This window comes from Lissotriton vulgaris, chromosome 2_1 (genome assembly GCF_964263255.1).
Source record: "Lissotriton vulgaris chromosome 2_1, aLisVul1.2, whole genome shotgun sequence".
Lineage (NCBI taxonomy): Eukaryota > Metazoa > Chordata > Amphibia > Caudata > Salamandridae > Lissotriton > Lissotriton vulgaris.
In genome coordinates this window covers 695,446,872-695,466,119 of record NC_141687.1, presented here as the reverse complement: position 1 = coordinate 695,466,119, position 19,248 = coordinate 695,446,872, and the positions used below count along the sequence as shown (strand labels likewise).

At 42.5% G+C, this 19,248-nt stretch overlaps 1 protein-coding gene across 6 annotated transcripts in view; it reads left to right on the top strand.

Annotated features, from left to right (window-relative positions):
* MICAL2 (microtubule associated monooxygenase, calponin and LIM domain containing 2) overlaps window positions 1-19,248 on the top strand; it is a 906,862-nt gene that overhangs the window by 182,710 nt on the left and 704,904 nt on the right. For all 6 annotated transcript variants that reach the window (XM_086955940.1, XM_086955941.1, XM_086955938.1 and 3 more), the window contains exons 3-4: window positions 13,357-13,564; window positions 15,911-16,027. In XM_086955940.1, the coding sequence (XP_086812066.1) occupies window positions 13,357-13,564; window positions 15,911-16,027 (325 nt within the window). The remainder of the gene's footprint in view (window positions 1-13,356; window positions 13,565-15,910; window positions 16,028-19,248) is intronic.

Below are 19,248 nucleotides of genomic sequence, written 5' to 3'. Positions count from 1 at the left end.
TGCATAAAAAGAGATGGGGAGCCCTGGCTTTCCATGGCTTACCGTCGGGCTTGCGTCACTCAATCTACGGGATAAAGTCAGAGTCAGACATATCCTTAACACTCAACTAGCTAGGCCACACCTACTGTCGTCACTGCTGAGCCTGCGTCCCCCACTCCCAGGACTTACTTACTTGAGAAAAGGTGGCTAAGGGTGTGCGTGATCCGGGCCTGAAAATGAGTCCCCAGCGTGACAATTCTGGATATAAGATGAAAAGAAAGGTTAGCAGCGCCCCCCTCGCATTCTGAAAACCACGTTGCTTGTTGAAACCACTCACAGCACCTTCCCCTCCCATGACCGTGACCTGCCCCTACACACACACTGTACGACCATACCTGCTCCTGATCAACTTCAGTGTCCTCTGCATCGTTAACTTTCTTGCCAACAAACAATCTGTAATTAGAAAACACACGTTAGCCTCATCCCACACCTGTTTGACAGTAACTCTGGCACACTGACCCCAGTGTGCCACCCCACTCTTAACCCCAACGATCTCACCCGTGGCCGACCAAGGGGAGCCCAACGTCCTCTTCCACCTGGTTCCTGCATGGACATAGAACACAACTTCAATTGCCCTAACCCCTCACTTCAGGCAGCGCTCTGGAGCCCCCATGTAGACCCCGGCCTAAAGCCAAGAAGGACTATGAGCGCACTGGTGGTGCACCACCATCTTATTTCGCTAGCACAATGTAGAACAGTACAAAGGAGACAATCACTAGAGAGCCACTGTGGCCGAGCTGCATGAAATACAAATCCTAGAAACCCAGCAGCAGCGCTACACATGCCAGGAACTGCCGACACCTATCCCTGCCTCCCAAGGTGTCCCCAAGCAATCAACCCCACAGAAGACATCACTGTACATCGCTGTGCGTAAACATTTATAGCGTTATAAAATGGCCCATGCTAAATAAGCAACGTTTTGTATGATGTAGGCATAGTTAGCACTTGTTTAGTGTGCAAATTTAAAGGCTCGAACTCGGCCCGACGGTAACCTCGCGCTTTATACGCACGCCATATGTGTTGCAGACGGAGACAAATTGTACATCAAATGTGGCCAGCAGACGGTACCAATGGTAGCGTGAGGTACAAGGAAAGCCGCTACCGGCCATGCGTAGGGAGGGTGGGGCCGCTCGGACGGAATCCCTTGCTCCTAAAACCAGCTTCACCTAAGGCACCGGAGACGTGGTGCGCCGCCCCCAGGAGAGGAGGAGGTGAGAGATAGCCCATCCTGCCTCAAGTTACAAATGCGGCGTGTGTAAATGTAAATGTATAGGCATTTATATAGCGCACTACTTACCCGTAGGGTCCCAAGGCGCTTCGACCGCTGCGAAACCCTTCCTGGCTTCCCTGAGAGATGGTCCCTTAATGGGTATCTCCAGGGTGAGACCAGGCATCCCCGGCGGTCTGGTGGGGCCGTTAGTGAAGATGAGGCAAGCTAATGCCCAGAGTTGCCGAGTGTGATCGCTGATCAAAGTGGGCACCGAGGCGAGAGAATTATCGAGTCCGCTGACCATGGTCCAGAAACCTGCCGCGCCGGGAATCGAACCCTGGTCCCGGGCCGTCCTCTGCTCTCGGGTCTGCCGCCTCTAACCAGTGAGCCACACTACTTCAGGAAGGAGGGACATACAGAGAAATTGCTACAGCCACTCTCCCCCACCCGCATTAGGAAAACCCACAAGAGGGAGCAAGCGTGGCCGTGGGGGCAAAAGGCCACCAAGAACAGGCCATACACTGCCCCCCCCCCCCCCCTGCAACCCGGACAAGAAACTGCAAACAGTAAAAGGTGCCCACCGCGCACGCTTAAAATATAAAACGCACCCTCCCAACCCCCGGCACGCTAGAACAAAGGGCCGCGCCCTCCCCTCGCTCCTCTGCGGGTGGGAGCGAGCAAGACCGCACGAGGGGGCAGCAGACAACACCAAGCAAACCAAACAGACCTCCCCCCCCCCCCTCGGCTCCCGCGAGCTAGACTAGAGGGAAGGGCTCCTCACCTTGAATCCACGCAGCACAAAACCGCGATCAGGCTGTTCGGCTCAGCGGGAGGAGGGGGTCATGTCCTCGTCGACGACCAGGACCAAAGAGGGCACAAGGTGGGCGGCGACGGTACAAACCTCTCCCCCTCCTCCCCACTCCCCTCCTCTCCCGCCAGAAGGGACGTCACCTGGGGACCCTCCAGGACCCCGAGACTAGATCGCTACTGGAGTCTGTGCACTGCCATCGTGTGGCACTAAGGGTGGCCGCCACTTTGGGGGCCCCCTTCAGAGGCCCGTGGCAGCCTGGCATAAACCAATGGACAACAATGATTTTGATGGTCTTCATGTCAGATCGCCTTCAAACGTCAACCAACTAGTCATCCCTTGAGTGCAATGCTGTTTTATCCAGAATTAGTGGCACTAACTATATGGACTTTTTGCGGGATGTACAAATGCAGCGAACACAATCTTAAGGACGGCTTTACTGTTGCTCACGTGTCCAAAGCAAAAGGCAAAACAGGGAAGAAAGACTACCAGGGCATATACTCTGGGATTATGGCAGACAAAGCACAGTGAGTACACTAGTGTAAATGCAATAGGTTTTGCATTTCAACTTTTTTTTAGCAATTGCCATATTAAATCGCCATGCATTTTATTTATGTTTTACAAAAGAAAAACAAAACCAAAAAACAATGTCGTTTACAATGTCAATAGCTCAAAATAATGTCAGTGCGAGGCCTATTGCATTGTAAATGCTTGTTGTTTAATAGTAGTCTGGGCTCTGAATGCAAACCAGACCCTTTTGCTGTGCCCCAAAAAAATGCTTTTCGCCTGGATCCGCGCGACCATAATACCATTCAATAGAACATAATAAACAGAAGGGCAATTTCTTTTAAAAATGAATAGCTTAATGGGCAAAAAAATTTTGTCGAGAAAATCAACATTTAAACTGCCTTGTTTAGCACCACACTGAGATAGCCTCAACTATTTATTTGTGATTTTAAACCGTTAAATGCAGGTTTTCTGTCAAATTCTAAGCACATTGAGTAGTCAAAACAGAGACTATTGTAAGTACAATAAGAAAGTAGGGAACCTGAGCGCATTGTTTTTTTTCAAACTATTAAATGGACTTATAAAGGGGTCTAATTTCATCCTCTTCTGGACAGTGGGAAAGACTGGAACGCGTGAACCATCACTGAAGGTCAGGGCAGTCACGCGCCTTCTGCCATAGTGTTATGCAAGGCAGCCCCCCCAAAAAGTGCCTGAAATTCTGACAGCCAATTTCTGAATATCTGCATTGGCAGTTTTAATAAACACACATTGTTAATTTGTACGTCATTTTAAAAAATAGAGGATAGTTTATCCGTGAGAAAACATTGTGACCCTAAATATGGAAAATTGTTTAAAATAAAGGAGGCGGGGGTTCTAAGTGTTGCCTGACTGGGACATGGCTGAGGGGTGCGTTCGCTTGTCAGAACGCCGAGTTCCCATATTACTCATACTGTACGAGGCCTGCGCAGAGGAACGGTCACCCAGGCCCGCTCACATCTGGTCCTGATTCTGGGTCATAACGGAGTGCCCGGATGTCGTGTGCTCGTAAAGCGAATGGCATTCTATGCTCGTTGTGTGGAGTATTTTTAGGATGGCGCATTCTTATGGAAAGTGATTGATGAAGAGGGATTACATAATTTGTACAATGTCTTTTATCGCTGGCACATGAACTATGAATAGTCAACGACGATGAACCTATACCATAGGAATGCTGCTATCATTCCGCGTCAGAACCTAGATCGCCCTTTGATCTTGTAGGTCTTGTGTCAGAGTTTTAAATGTTTTCATTGATAACAATCCTTTTGCTGTTCAGCGGAAACATCTAATTGACACAAATGGTTCACAAGGAGGGCAGAAGATAACATGCGAATAAGAAAAAAACAAACGAATTGGAACCGCTCTTTCTGACGCTAGCAGGGAAGTGACGGAGTCCAAGTTCCTCCAAGCATGCAATCACTGTCTGGTTATGTGCAAAGCCGTGTTTTCATTGTGACCTAATGTGACTATAGATAAATCCGAGGGCTCATTTCCCCACAGTGACCAGAACCCTCCAATGAGGTCACCCGTACATCATAAATCACTCAATGAGGTTGTTATTGCAGTGGTTTTGTTTTACTAAGATTTTTCTTGTCCAGGCTGAGTGATGTCTGGATGTTTGGAAGTGTGCCATGGCAATAGTCTGCATGTGCTGATGAGTATGCACACGATGGAATATTGCGGACGGAAAACAGCGCTCGTGTGACCTTTGTACAGTCTGCTTATTGTTTGGTGAGATGGAAGTGCTGGGGCCCACGTCTGGGCATACCCATCCCACTGTGTCACTTGAACCAAGCTATACCTCACTAATGAGCTCCAACTAGGGTAAAACTGGTCTTGGGCGCTAATGTTATGGTTCAGGGATGACCTGGCCTGGCAGTTCGGGCTGGACTGTTCCCATTAGAGCAGGGCCAAGACTGATTTGCAGATAGCTGGATTCAAACTGAGGTGGCAAGGTGTGCAAAGTAAGGATGGGCTGGGATGCAGCTAAAGTAATCACCAGTGGCTGAGATTAATTAGGCATTCCATCCATAACATTTTTGTATACTTTAGTGTGTCACCGTGAGTGGAACAGTTATGCCCAGGCGTGGGTCCTGTGAACACTGTGTCATTGGAACCAAGCTATATATAAGCTCTAACTTGGGTGAAACTGGTCCTGAGTTGCTTGTCTTCTGGTTCAGGGAGCACCTTGTCTGGCAGTTTGAGCTGTACTGCAGGGCCAAGACTGATTTGCATATGACTGGGTCCAAACTGAGTTGGCATGGTGTGCAAAATGATGGATTGGGGTCCGGCCCGAGTAATTACCAGTGGCAGAGCTTAATTCAAGCATTCCACCCACAACTTTTTGTATACAACATCAGCAAGAACTAACTCTCATACCATTTAATGGTCCACGTGCTACTTTGTCAGGACACAGTTATTATGTTACTGCACTTGATCCAGTGGTCAATACAGGCTCATGCAGTACCATTCCGCCACAATGTGAAAAATCTGGAGAGAAGCCAAGCATGTCATTGGCAAATAAACTGACAAATCGAGTGTTGACAGTAAGTGTTCTTTCCTGTCTTTGACACCAATCCGAAAACGCTACATAATCTCTCCATGCTATACTAATTTAATTGTGGAGATTAGTGGAAGACTATTAATTACTCGGCCAAATGTCATTGGTTTGGATATTATCTGGTAGGCATATGTAGTGTAAAGGTTCATTACACTACACTGCTGTACAGAGCAAATACAGCTGTCCAAACCATATATTTGATAGAATAAAAATTATTACACCTTCTGTAAATACATTGGTACACGACCCCTGTAAAAGTAGTGAGAGCAATTCTACATGAAAAAGACTCGGGCCTGGTGTACAAAGCCCTTCTGCGATTTCTAATTCTGCATTTTGTAGAATTCGAGTACTTGCAACAGTGAAAGGATTTTTCGTAAGGTACAAACTCCCTTTTAGAAATTGGAAAATTATTTCCAATTTATGAGAGTTTTTGTGATCCTCTCACAATCGCAAGTAGGAGGGGGCTTGAAAGGGGTGCCCCTCAATGACCGATTTGGAGTGGAATGTATCCATAGTTTATGCCCACAAGGGAGGTCGCAAACCATTAATACGTTACTGACCACTGAGATATAGGGTTCACTCATTCGCAGACGGAACTGTGTCCTATTGGGATACTTTCCCTCTTATGAATCAAGGTAGTAGCCACTGGGAGAGCAGGCACTGGTCCCCCTGATGTTTTTCCAAATAGGATTTTTTTTTAAAATAGCGCATTTATTTTAATGGGCAAGGGATATTTTAAATGAAAAGTTTCCTGCTTGGAATGCAAAGTCTGCTGTCCATTGTAGGGCTCCATGTCTGCATTTGTAGCCAATCACAAGGTGTTGCACACTTCCGCCCACCTAATTGATATTCATTAGGCAGGTCATTGTGTGACTATTTGAGATGCTACCCAATAGTCCATAGTTTGCATTGCAAATTGCATTCACATTTGTAAACCAGCTAGCGTGCAAATTGATGATTTCCCAAATGGTAAACGCTTTTTCCCTTTTGGGAATCCAAATGCAGGGACAAAGACCTTCTTTTCCTGTAGAGCAGGTAACCTCTCACATCTTTATCAAGACTGGTCAGAGGTGCGACTAACATATATTCTGATATGAAGCTTATTTTATTAGTGTTGCCAGGAATTTTATGAAATATTTTTATAATTTTTGAGGCAGCTCTTGACACCAGTACTTCAAGGCTTTTATATGTCGTCAGAAGTACTTATTTTGTAACTCTGTGTATAACCTGACATAATCATGTAAATGGTGTGAACCTTTTTAAGCATGGTGCATAATCCACTGTTGGCTTTAGAACACCAACCAACATTTTATGAGTTCAGAGCTTGTGCCTGCTTTCTGACAAACAGAAGCGCATCTCGTCATTTGCCAAGTAACGGTAACTGGAGTGCTCCAGTGCATTCTGGTATGTGATGTTCGCTTTATATCTGTATCGCATTTTTTTCAAAGATTTTCCAATTAAAAAAAAATAATTCAAGATACATCTCATGACACAAATGCATCAGGGTTTTACATCTCAAAGCATTGAACCTACCATAAGGACAGGAAGGGGACCATCTATTTGGATAGGAGGTTGGCTAAACCCGCCCCCCTCCCGCTGTCCGTCCCCCCTCCCGCTGTCCGTGTGCCCGTAGGTGCTTGTTTTTATTTCATTTCGCCACCGCTTGTTTCCAGAACTGCCCACGCTGAAGCGCGGCCTGCCCTTCCCACACGTTTCCCTTTAAGTACTCGCTGTTCCCGCCCCCCCCTGTCCGTGTCCGCCCCCCTCCCTCTGTCCGTGTCCGCCCCCCTCCCGCTGTCCGTCCCCCCTCCTGCTGTCCGTGTGCCCGTAGGTGCCTGTTTTTATTTCATTTCGCCACCGCCAATGCTTGTTTCCAGAGCTGCCCACGCTGAAGCCCGGCCCTGCCCTTCCCACACGTTTCCCTTTAAGTACTCGTTTTGTTTTTCGTTTTAGCTGATCCGACGACTGGCGCTTACCACAATCTGATTACAGGGCCTGGAATTGTGGTCTGTCAGAGAGGACGGCTGTGGGGCTCTGCTACTGTTCCCATGCTCCCCTACTGCCCGCTACCTGGTGCAGCACAGAAGGCCACCTTATTTTCTGAAGTGCAGTCACAACACACACGGATTGCAGTCTCTGCTTCGGGTAGCCTGCAGAGGAGACAGCACCTCGCAGCACAGGTACTGAAGTATTCGGATAACACACTAACACTCTGATGAGCTCAGTATATTGGGAGAGATATTTGAAGTTACCACGCGAACAACTGCAATGCTTTGTGAAGTTAGCAGATTAACATCGACATTACTGGCCTGGCAAACGTGTAATTCAGTTCATTCGAGTGCAGCCTGAAGCACAAAGGTCTGGAGTATGAGGACAGTCAAATCCAGACCACCACCCCTTGACCATCGCATACAGGAGAGTCACTCGAGTGTTCTTCAGTCCTTGCCGGTGCCTAATATTTTATGAAAAGGTGAATTGCCCACTTACTGTTTTCACCCATACTAAAATTCGGGGGTCCTCGTCGTTAGATTCCTCTCTGTGCGCACCCTGAGAGATCCCTGTGAGTCTCTGCTGTAGTTGTCTCCATACTGGGGGTTGTGGCCACTCTGGGGGTCTCAGTCCATGACAAGAACACGTGCAGCATGGGCAGCCCGTCTGCTGATGAACCAAACCCCTGCTGCGCTTTACACTGCGAGTGGTATAGTTGAACCCTACTTTTAGACAAATGGTCATTTAGTGGAGGCCCCAACGTCCCAAATACATGCATTTTATATTTGTTTAGTTAATACCTTATGCTGGTGCAGCTCTCCATGTAGAATATTTAAGATAATCACAATACAATGACCTTACCCCAAGCAATAATGGACAACAAAGAAATTAACAAGTATTTAAAAACGGATATACATTTTTATCAAACGGGAAGCTGCCAACAAATTCCAGCATGGCTTCACTTGTTGGGTAGAAAGTCTCTTCCCTTAAAACAACTAGTAGAAGGAGTTGTTCCTTCTTTACGAAAGTACAAAAATAATCACTTCAGCAGTCTCTGTATAGAAATAAAATGTACGAATCTCAGGGACAGCATAGGTCTATGTTCGTTTATTTACGTTCTTTTTTCGGAATCTGTGTTTCCGAGGTTATTAGCCTTTCCTGTACTCTTCCCCCGCCCTTGTGCTCCCCCCGGCGGCTGGGTTTTGCTCCGCCGTCCGGCTGGGCACAGCCAGCCACTCTTCCTCCGCCCTTGTGCTCCGCCCGGCGGCTGGGCTTTGCTCCGTCATCCGGCTAGACACAGCCTGGTGTTTTTACCTCCTTGATTCACGGACCGGAGCTGTCTCCCGTTTGGTGAATCCTTTCCCTGTGGCAGTGGTACAGATCCAGAGGTGATCTTGCGTGGACCAGAGGTGGTGTGTTTTCAGGACGCTACTACGTAGAATCACGGTAACAGCGTATTACGCTGCCTTAACTTACCTTATGTTGGGGAGATTATTGGGACGTATGACTAATATTACTAAGGGTGGGCGTAAAATCCGTTTCGCGGGCGAATTTGCGGATTTTCCGCGATTTCGCGATCCGCGAATCTCGCGAAATCGCGGTAAAATCCGCGAATCAGCGGGGACGAATTTTCAGCCAAGCAAGGGTTACAGCAGCAGGTGCAAAAGTTGAACCTAATTTCTTTGTAACCTTTTACAAAAGGGTTACAAACAAATTAACTTCAACTTGGACACCTGCTGCTAACTGCTTCCTGGCGCCTTGTTGCCTACTTGCAACTATTCTCTGACCCTGCTCTGACCCTTGAAGCAGGGTCAGAGAATAGTTACAAGTAGGCAACGAGGCACCTGTACAAGGAATTAAACCTCATCAGGAAGCACTTACAGATATAAAAAACAGGAAGAAGGGAGAGGATGGCAAATACACCCATTTTGAGTTGTCAGGAGGGGTTAAACTAAAAGAGACCTTTACAGAACAATTTTCATAAGCATTTTGCTTAAAATAAAAAGCTGTATGTTCTGTAGGAGCAACTCAGGAATCTGGCCCTTCAGAGATCCGGCCTCTTTCTTTCTCTCGTTCTCTCTCTTCCTCTCTCTTTCTCTCTCTATCTATCTATCTATCTCTCTCTCCCTCTCCCATAAACGACTGCATGGGTAACTTCGCTAGGCCAGCGGCTCGCGAAGACGCCAAAATCCCCGCGAACACGCAAAAAACCCCGCGAACACGCAAAAAACAAAAATCCGCAAATTCGCACAAATTATCAAATTATCAAATGGAGGTGGCAATGTCTAAACCCCAGGCTTCAGCTTTTTATTAAGGAATTCTGTTGAAATGTTTTTAACTGGCCTTTGTGCTAATTTCCACAGGGCACTAATCTAAAGAGATTGTTCATCCAAGTATTTCACATAGTTGTTTCCTACCTGGCCATACTGCTTTCCGAGAGACAGTTTTACATGAAATCCTGTAATGATCTCATAGCCAATCACATAGCATAGACTTTTTTTACTGTTCATCCAGACACTGGCAAGTTTCTCTGTAAGAGTCCGTCTAGTTTTCAGGATAACCACATGAACATTTCTTTCAAAAACATTAGTGCTAGATTTCCTTTGGGGAGTGGAGTTCTTCTCTACTTATTGGTCTTTTACTTTGTAACAAACATCATATTTCAATATAGCCTTCTACCCCTCCACGGTGGGCTATACCGGCCATTAAAGGTCCGCTTCAGCATCAAAGGCCCGAGCTGAAGGCAAGGGTCTTTCACAAGGGAGCGGGCCTTTAATGGCCTGTATAGCCCGCCACGTAGGGCTATAAGGCTATTCGAACTTTCCGTCACTAGAGGGCAGAATGTTCTAAATAGTAAAACAAAGACCTCACAGAGCCAGAGTGGGTAGAAATGCCCCTGGGCTCTGTGAGGCCTTTGTTAACAGCAATAGCTGTGAACAATGACAAACAATGGAATGTTGATGCTTCTGGGCTTCTACTGGCTATTAGAAGCCTGGAGCACTCCATTGTCTTCGATGGAGTGCCCAACATTCCAATGTTCTAATCTCCATTATGTCTTTAACTCATCGATTTCAGTTTATTGATATGTAAAGTGGATAATGGTTCCATAATAAGGTTCAAGAAGTGATAGTGTACCTGGCGCACTCTGATTAAATTTATTCTGATATTACGATAAGTGTGCAATGTTTTGTAAATGCCTACTGAGCATAAGTTCAATGACCTTAGAGGCCCAGCCCCTCAAGGGCGACTGGGACAACAACATGCAACAACATCTGTGTTTGTACTTATTAACTGTTACATTTCCACATGGCTTAAGAATGTGGATTGCAATTAACATCCAGTTGAAACATGCATTGAAGGATGTTTCATGATTTGTGATCTACGGATAAAGTATCTAGGGCGATGCTCTTCATTAGAAGACGGCATTAGGAATGCATTGATGAGTCATGCTAATTCCCATGGTTAGTTTAACTTGGACTGTATTTATTTATGTAACCAATATGGCATCAGCAGCTACTGATATGATAATGTGTTCCAGCAGCAATAAGGGCAATGAAAATGTGTTAACCGGTTATTTCGCAACTTTCTGTCTCAATCATCAAAGGCTGTGTTTGACTCGGTGCCGAGTACGCATCATATACACATGCTAGATCTGCCATAGGTCTGATAGAAATGGTTCTCTTCTGCCTTTGTTCTGGCACAGCCAGTATTTTATTGCGAAAATACCACCCCAGAAAATACATACGGATACTGTGGTTTTTCCATGATTCAATAATATTCCCCCATTCTGAGTTAAGCACCTCTTGAACTCGGATATATTGCATGTTTAACCCTTGAACAAATTCCACCAAGTCTTACTTGGTGAAGTTGTCGAGGAAAAACCTTCTTATCTTCGTGGTACTTTTACACAAATTGTAAACTGATTTATCTACACAAATTGGGATTATTAAGCACTCGGCCTGCATCCTCAGTTGGAAATGGCCTGCAGCTTCTTGTTGACTTGTGATGTCCTTGCAATGCACATCCTGGACTACGTTATTCTACATTTTAATTTCACTAGTTGCGTTGTTTGTGGCAAGGTAGGAAAAGCAACATTTACCTATGCTATGGACTTATAAATAATGATAAGTATGACCATGACCTCGCCCAAATTCCAAATAAACAGTTTCGTTTTCATTAGAATCCAAAATGTTACTTAAGGGAAAATATTTAAAGCCATCATATAAGCTGCTTGGGCAGTTCCTATGGGGGGTTCGTGTCAGGGAAAAAAACTGTCTTTTTCATGGGAATTGCTAAAAAGGAATCAAAAGAGGAGTGAATTTAGATTCCGTGATAAATGTAACTATAACCTTTCTGACGCCTTAAGACAGTCATTTAAATATACTTCTAACATGGAAAGCAATACTTGCATTTGGATAGACCTGGAATCTAGTACCTTGAAACCTTTCAGTATTGATGCACGTGTACATTCAGGCAGCACACCAATGTCACGTAAACCAATTTACTGCTGCAGGTATTAGTGTTTATGAACAAGCTCTGAAGCAGTTAAAGCTAGAAGAATGTCCTCATATGGAATCAACAATCTGAACACACCGAACCTTTAAACATAGTGTAGTCCTACTGGATTTGTGCTGGAATATTTAAGTTGGATAACATGTTATTTAATGGATCCCTGTTGGATTGTATCCATTTAAAATTCAAATACACATTGCAATCTAGTGATAAACAAATATAAAATATTTAAAAGGAATAATGAAACATTATCCAGCCCTAACGTGTTCAGGACCTGTAAAAGGAAAAGGTTTTGGCTTGTGTTATTCACAGGTCTCTGTAAACCTCTGATGAGGGTACGTCATTGAGAACTTTAAAGAATAAACATAAATGTGGACTTTTGGAACAAAGAACAGATACGTTTCAGTCTAAAATGCACCAATAACAGATCTGCTTCAGTCTAAAATGCCTAATACAGACTTCAATTTCTCAGTTGATCTACCACTAACCTCTATAGAGCAAAAACTCCTCCTACGAGAAAATATTGGATCGCGTAAACTTTTCCAATGGAGCCATTTAGATGTTGTGTATGTCACAGCCTTGTTGGTGGTCTAATACATATGATGTCTGCTAAAGAGTAAAACTGATATGGGGAGTGATCTTCTACAGGATCTCCTTAGTTTTGGTAGTACCAAACGCTAAATCTCTGATTACCCTGGGTTATGCTGATAAAAATGAATTTACTCCAGAACCCTCAGGAACAATTCCTATGGAAAGCAGCAATGATTTGAAAAGAGGTTCATTTTGACAATATGGAAGGCCGGCAAGCTCTCTAACAAGTATGAATGGGTTATTGACATGTTTGCCCAAACATATTTGAGAAGCTTTTACATAAAAAATAAACCGGCTACATATTTAAGAACATATGAAAACACTTTTTTGAACAGCGCATATAATGTATTGCACATTATACATTGCTTGCTGCCACTTGCTGTCGTGTAGCCCCCCTCCTTTTTTCCCCCTTTGCATTTTTCCTATGTGCTCACCTACATTCTTGTAGCACCCATTTTTCGATATTGGTTGATAATAAAGGTCTACAAATAAAACTATATGGAATGGAGGCAATGCCATAACATACATATTTCCTTAATACTGTTGTATACTTTAGCTTAGCTTTGTGATGTAATACTATAATGTACATCTTTCATAATTTTATTTCATACTTCATGTTTATTATCTGTACATTTATGTGGAACTTGTTCCATTTGTTTAAATATAAACAAAATGTTAAAAAATTCAAAATAATCTGTTGAAAATTATTTAACATGGAAGTCACATTCTACAAATCACGCTACTGATCATATATTAATTAGATATGTGTCATGCCTTTTGACATTCAGTATGAATCAATGGTTACATGCATGGTGATTTTCTTTTGGTACATGGGCTTAAAAGTTATCCAAGTTGATGTACTTATACCGAATTTGTATGCGATTTAAAAAAAAATAAATAAGTAGCTTTGTATTTATTAATAATCAAACAATATGAAGAGCATGTGTTAAACAAAATCATGAAAGCCAACAAAATAAAAAAGTGCTCATTGTGAAACATTGCATTATAATTAAACCTTTTTCTGTTGTAACTCTGCTTAAGTTCTAGTCTGAAATGTGTCTAAACTAGAGCTATTTTGACTTCTTGTGACTGTTCTTTTTTCAGTGTTTAATCATTGGGGGTGGACCATGCGGCCTAAGGACTGCCATAGAGCTCGCCTCCCTAGGAGGCAAAGTTGTGGTTGTGGAGAAGAGGGACACGTTTTCCAGAAACAATGTGCTTCATCTGTGGCCTTTTACCATACATGACTTGAGGAGTCTTGGCGCCAAAAAGTTCTACGGCAAGTTCTGCGCCGGAGCCATTGATCACATTAGTGAGTATTACGCTACTTCTATTTCATCCTCTTTTGAAGATCTGCTCTCGGTGTTGCTTATGAGGCGGGGCCAGCTTCACATGTGTCTCAGCCCATTGTTCGATGGTATTAAGCAGGTTCTATTTACACGGGTGGTTACACATTGTAAAAGACTTGCAGTAGTAAATGTTGGAAGTGATCATTAAAAATGATGTCATTGACCACACTGTACGTGTCTAGTTGTTTTCTTTAAGCAATAGAACAGAAAAACGTGTGGTTGGCATTGATGCTCTGTCAAAAACCAGTATGACCGGCTTTGCGTAGATTAGCTTGAGAGGGGCACTCCAAACGTAAGGAGGTGTGCAGCTAATTAGTTGGAACCTTTTTTAAGTAAACAGTAACTGTGTGCAAAGATCCTTCACATACTTCTTTTAAGTGTGCATTTGACAGCATTACTTTTTATGGTGGGCGATCCAGTACAGGGAAAATGGTTTGGGTCTTCCTTACTTATTTACTGGTGGTGGAAGTGCTCAAGTTGTAATTATTTTCTCTGTCCTTTTGCGTGTCCATAAACAACTCCATTAAAGTTCTGAGCGCCATGATGTTGCCAAAATGTTATTCAAGACCCGCCCTTTTGATACTTTCTTGCTTCAGTATTCCAATTTATGAGGGAGCTCATGAACACAGAGTACTGTTAGTAACCCTTACTTGGCTAGTAGATACTTGCTGTTTAGGCTATAGTTCACCCAAGGGTACCTTCTATGTGTTGGTATGTGCCAGCAGTGTTTCAGTTTCTCTAGTGGCTACGCTGTTACTTTTATCCGTTTTTGTTTTTATTGATGCTTTTGTAGTGACTTGTTGGGGCCAATCAAGGATTTGTGGACTCTAAAACACTCAAATGTCTTACTAAACCACATGAAAACAGTATAGGAATTAAATGCATCTTCTATTGACATAATGGCACTTTAGAAAATTGCCCAAAGATGCAATTTCATAGTTTGCTATTCCCTTTCATAATATTATCATAGCTCATCAAATGATTTTGCACAAGTATACCCTCTATAAATGGCCACTTTAACTACTGGCATTCGTTAGGCAAGGATGACTTTTAACAATGCACCTGATGTTTTCTTTTCAAGTATTGGGCCTAGTTACTTGTTCCACCTATCCATGAATTTAAGATCTTCCAGTTTTTTACATTGTGAGAACATGAAACATTGTCCAGTGCTGCATATCATGTGCCATTATAGATCATAAAAAGGTTACATTAGCCTGATTCCATAGTTCTCCTCTCATTCACTTGCTTATGGGAACAGGGACCAATATTGTAAACCAAAGCCATCTTCAGATGTTTCACATACATTGCAACCACTTGGGTGGGAATGGAAAAGGTATTGAACCATAATGTCTTACTTTTTAGTTCATCATTTCATATGTTTATGTTTTATAAATATAGCAACAATAATTTGTAGATTTGAAAGTTTTGCTGTAAATCGAAGAATGCATTTGCGCCAACTAGGATATTATCAGGCTCCTGCTACCTGCTTCTTAAAGTACTCTGCCCTGAAAAGATGGTTGGTTTTTTCTAGCCTCTTAACTGTGCAGCTTGGGCTGTCCCCTCACAATTAGATTCGTTAGTAATAAGAGACCTAAGAAGGAAGGGAACAGAGCCTAATGGGTATTGTAAGTACTAACCAGTTCAGATATTTCAATTAGTTGGAGATCTTTGTAGTCAGGCCAATGACAATGTCACTGTAAATTGATATTTGAAGTTGGATATTCGCTAATACATCTAATCGACAAATAATGGGACTATTGGCCTGTGTTGTTAGACAAAAGATATCATAAACACATATCTGTCATAAGTGAATCTTGATTGGGAAGCATTAGAAAGTAAGATCTAGTCCCACCCTCATAAGCAACTTGTTTGATGAGAAGACCCCCTGAACTGTACTGTTAATCATATAACATATCAGAGGCTCTACTTAAAAATAACAAGTTTAGAACATACAACTATATTAAAATGAAAATAGGAAGCAATAATGCAGTAATATTAATACATTTAATTTGTATTGGACCTGTGGATATCTTCCACCTATCGAATTTAGAGCCTACTAATAAAAGGAAAGTATTTTGTAAAACAAAAAAGAGAAAACATGTTGACAGCAGGTCAATTTCACGAGTAGAGAGTACATAACCAAGTTCCTGGATCACTATTTTAAGCATTAATTGAACCACGACTTCACTATTATTATACTGCCCTGATAAAACAACAACTTTGTCTAACATGATGTTTGCTGTGACCGATTCCAAGTGAACACCTTACTGAAATATTCAGTGCTTTTCTGTGTTTTCTTCTGTGTCTAGGTATACGACAACTTCAGCTAATACTTTTCAAAGTTGCCCTTTTGCTTGGCGTGGAGATCCATGTGAATTTGGAGTTTGTGAAGGTCCTAGAACCGCCGGAAGACCAGGAGAACCAAAGTACGGCAAGTTTTCTATGGTTATAAAAGCAGAAATGCTCAAAAAAACAAATGCATCCCTGGACCTCCACGGATTGATAATTAGTTCAGTTCAGCTCATGGCAAAAATCAGGAGTCCCACATACTTTATCCTTGTAGGGCTTGTGATCCCATTTCTTGTGTTGTGAAAGATTAACTCATTGTGTTGTGGAAGCTTTGTCATGATTTAAGAGACTGGCAGTTTCCTGTTACCATTGCCTCATTCCATTCCTCTCCCAAGCCTTGAAAATTTGAAATGGGTTCAACTCATGCAAAGTCCCTTTCTTGCCCAGTTTTAACTTTCATGCAGGTCTCCAGCCTTACCTCATAGATGGAGTGTGGGATGGAAATATCAGGCCGAGGAGGGAGAATGAGCAGTGATTATTATTGGTGAGTGATCCTACCAGGCTCTCAAACCCCATTGAGCTAAAAGCATTTTAGGCCTCGCCCTCTCTTCAGGTGCTTTGGACTGGGCTGGGAGGTTCCAGGCTGGAAGGAAGCCTCTTAAGAGGTACTTCCACCAGTGTTCAAGAGACCATCTAAAGCCTCACAATCTTTCTTTTGCTTTTTCAGTTGTGTATTGTGCTTTGCCCAGTGTCGGCCTACTATATTACCTAACCGTCACACTTGGAGGGTTATTCTAAAATATGTTGACTGTAGAGTTGGGCAAGCCAAGAATTTAACAGGGAGAGCAGAGTGGGAGCTTAGCCAAAGGTCTGGCTTGGCTCTAAGAGCCCATGCGTGAACCGAGCCATGCACATGTTTGGAATGCAATTCGTGCACCAAACCTCATGCGAGAATATAATGAATCTCTTTATTATTAAAACATGAAAGTGACAATTCAGCCACCTGATGGGTATTACATTCTCTCTATATCAAAGTTTATTGTTCTGTTTTCTTTTCTTGGTGCATGAGGTTAGAACGTAGATGGCAGGCGGAAGCCGTATGAAAGCCGGCTTGTTTTGATTCGTAGGTCCAAGAGGACCTCGAGCTAAGCCAAAAAAAGAGTGTCCGCTTCCATCACAATGTACTTAAGAATAAGGCTCTGTGATATGACAGAAACAATATTCAATGCATTTTGCATTCTCCAGAAAAAAGTTTTTAAAAAACCAAACCAATTGTAATTAGAGTGTAAGGGCCAGATGTATCAAGGCTTTTGCGACTTGCGAATTTCGGCCTTTGCGACTCGCAAACGGCCTTTTTGCATTTTTTCCTTTGTATGAAAAAATTGCAATTATAGAATTACAATAATTTGCGATTCCCTATTTTGCCATAGCATTTAAGGAATCACAAATTTTGCGATTCCTTAAATGATATGTATGAAGCATTTTGAAATTGCGGTTTTGTGTTAAGAAATCGCAAATTACCACCAACTTGTAGTTGGTGGTAATTTGCAATTTCTTTAAAAAATGCCCTATTTGGCATTTGTGAGGGTGGCATGTGACACACATACATGCCCATAGGGCATGTATGTGTGCCACATGCACACACATGTACATTTCAGGGGTGCAGCAGGGTGTCTTTGAGACACCCCTGCCCCCTTGAAATAATTCTCAAATTGCGATTAGCAAATTGCGAATTCGCAATTTGAGAATTATTGCACTATCATTCCTATGGGCCTCCTGGCCCATAGGAATGCATTGGAAATTATTCTTTATTTGCGAATTCGCAAAATGCGAATTCGCAAATAAAGAATAATAAGGAATTGCTAAAAAATAGTGATTTTGTACATACATTCCGTTTTGCGAATTCTAAATAGCAATTCGCAAAAAATTGCTATTTAGGATTCGCAAAACGGAATCTTGATACATCTGGCCCTAAATGTTTATTTTGCTTTCCCAGAGTCTGATAATGAGTGCCTCATGATTTCAAGTATGTCTTTTAACTCCTGTTATCGCAATAAGTGGGAATCCAAGTAATGTGTTTTTTTCTATATGGGGAAATGTGTGATAAAAATCACACCCATGCAATTTTCCTAAGCTACATTGCAACAGGTAATACAAACCGAAATAGCTAAATGATCGAGATTAGAAAAGAATTATTGAGGTTATTATAAAGGCAGAGTCTATTCTGTTGTGGCACTTGATGAATTGTCTCTCCCCCAACCATTCACCTTAGATACACTGGCTTAGTTAGATCTGTAAGGTGTATTCATCTTTGAATATTCCTTTTACCTCCATTGAGGGGTGTTTCAACGCTGAATGTTCGAAAGAAGAATTAAACACCAGATTACCGAGGGTAGCGCGGCTGCGAGTAATCGACACAACCTCATGAAGAGCTTAGTGGCCTCATATTTATCTATTCCCCTAGTGTGAAGCATGCAGTCGGATTTGAGTGACATTCGATCTACCTCTCATAGGTACATTTTGACTAAGTTTTGTTTTATTTTAGTCCATTTGATGGTGGTTTACCCTTTGAAAGGCCAATGGAACAGAGAAAGGATGGTCTTTCTTTGTGATGAACAGTCTTTTCAATGCACTATGCACTTTTTAATGTGTACTTTTTGCTGCCTTATTAGAAAGTGAGCTACATATAAGAGCACCGCTTTTAAATTTTAGTCAGTGTGGGCAAGCCTTGCTGTTTCTTCAATCTGTATCTAATGAGCCGTATAAATTGTACATTTTGTTTCTGCTGTTGTGAACATTAGGAAGCATTTGACTGATTTGTATGCCATACATCTAGCTGGAGGTGCCTATCATGTTTTTATTGATATGTTATTCTACGTCTAAGCGTTACATATTAGTTGTGGATGTCTGTTTATATTACTTTTTAACTTGTATGTGTTCATTGTGCTGTCGACCTGCCCTGAATATAGTAATATGTGAGGGTAGTGCAGCATCTTCATTACAACTAACATGCAGACCATTCGATAGGTTTTTCTTTTTAACCTCAACCTCAACTTTTTATGTTTAGCTTTAGGGTGTAGGTATCAAAACGTGTGATTCTGTTTTAAATTTTAATGTTATCATATTAGCTGAGCAGTTTTAATTGTGCGCTCTGTTTTAAATTCATTGTTAATATTTTAGCTAGGGTGTTTTTTTACTGTGTAATTTTATGGTTTTCCTTGTGGAATCCGAATAAAGAAAGAAAAGTTCCCAGTAATCAAATAACAAGCAGATTGTGGTACTGAAAAGCACATCATTCTGCCTGTCATTTTACATTTTTAGGGGAAAACTTAGAATAGGAGAAATGTATCTCACTTGG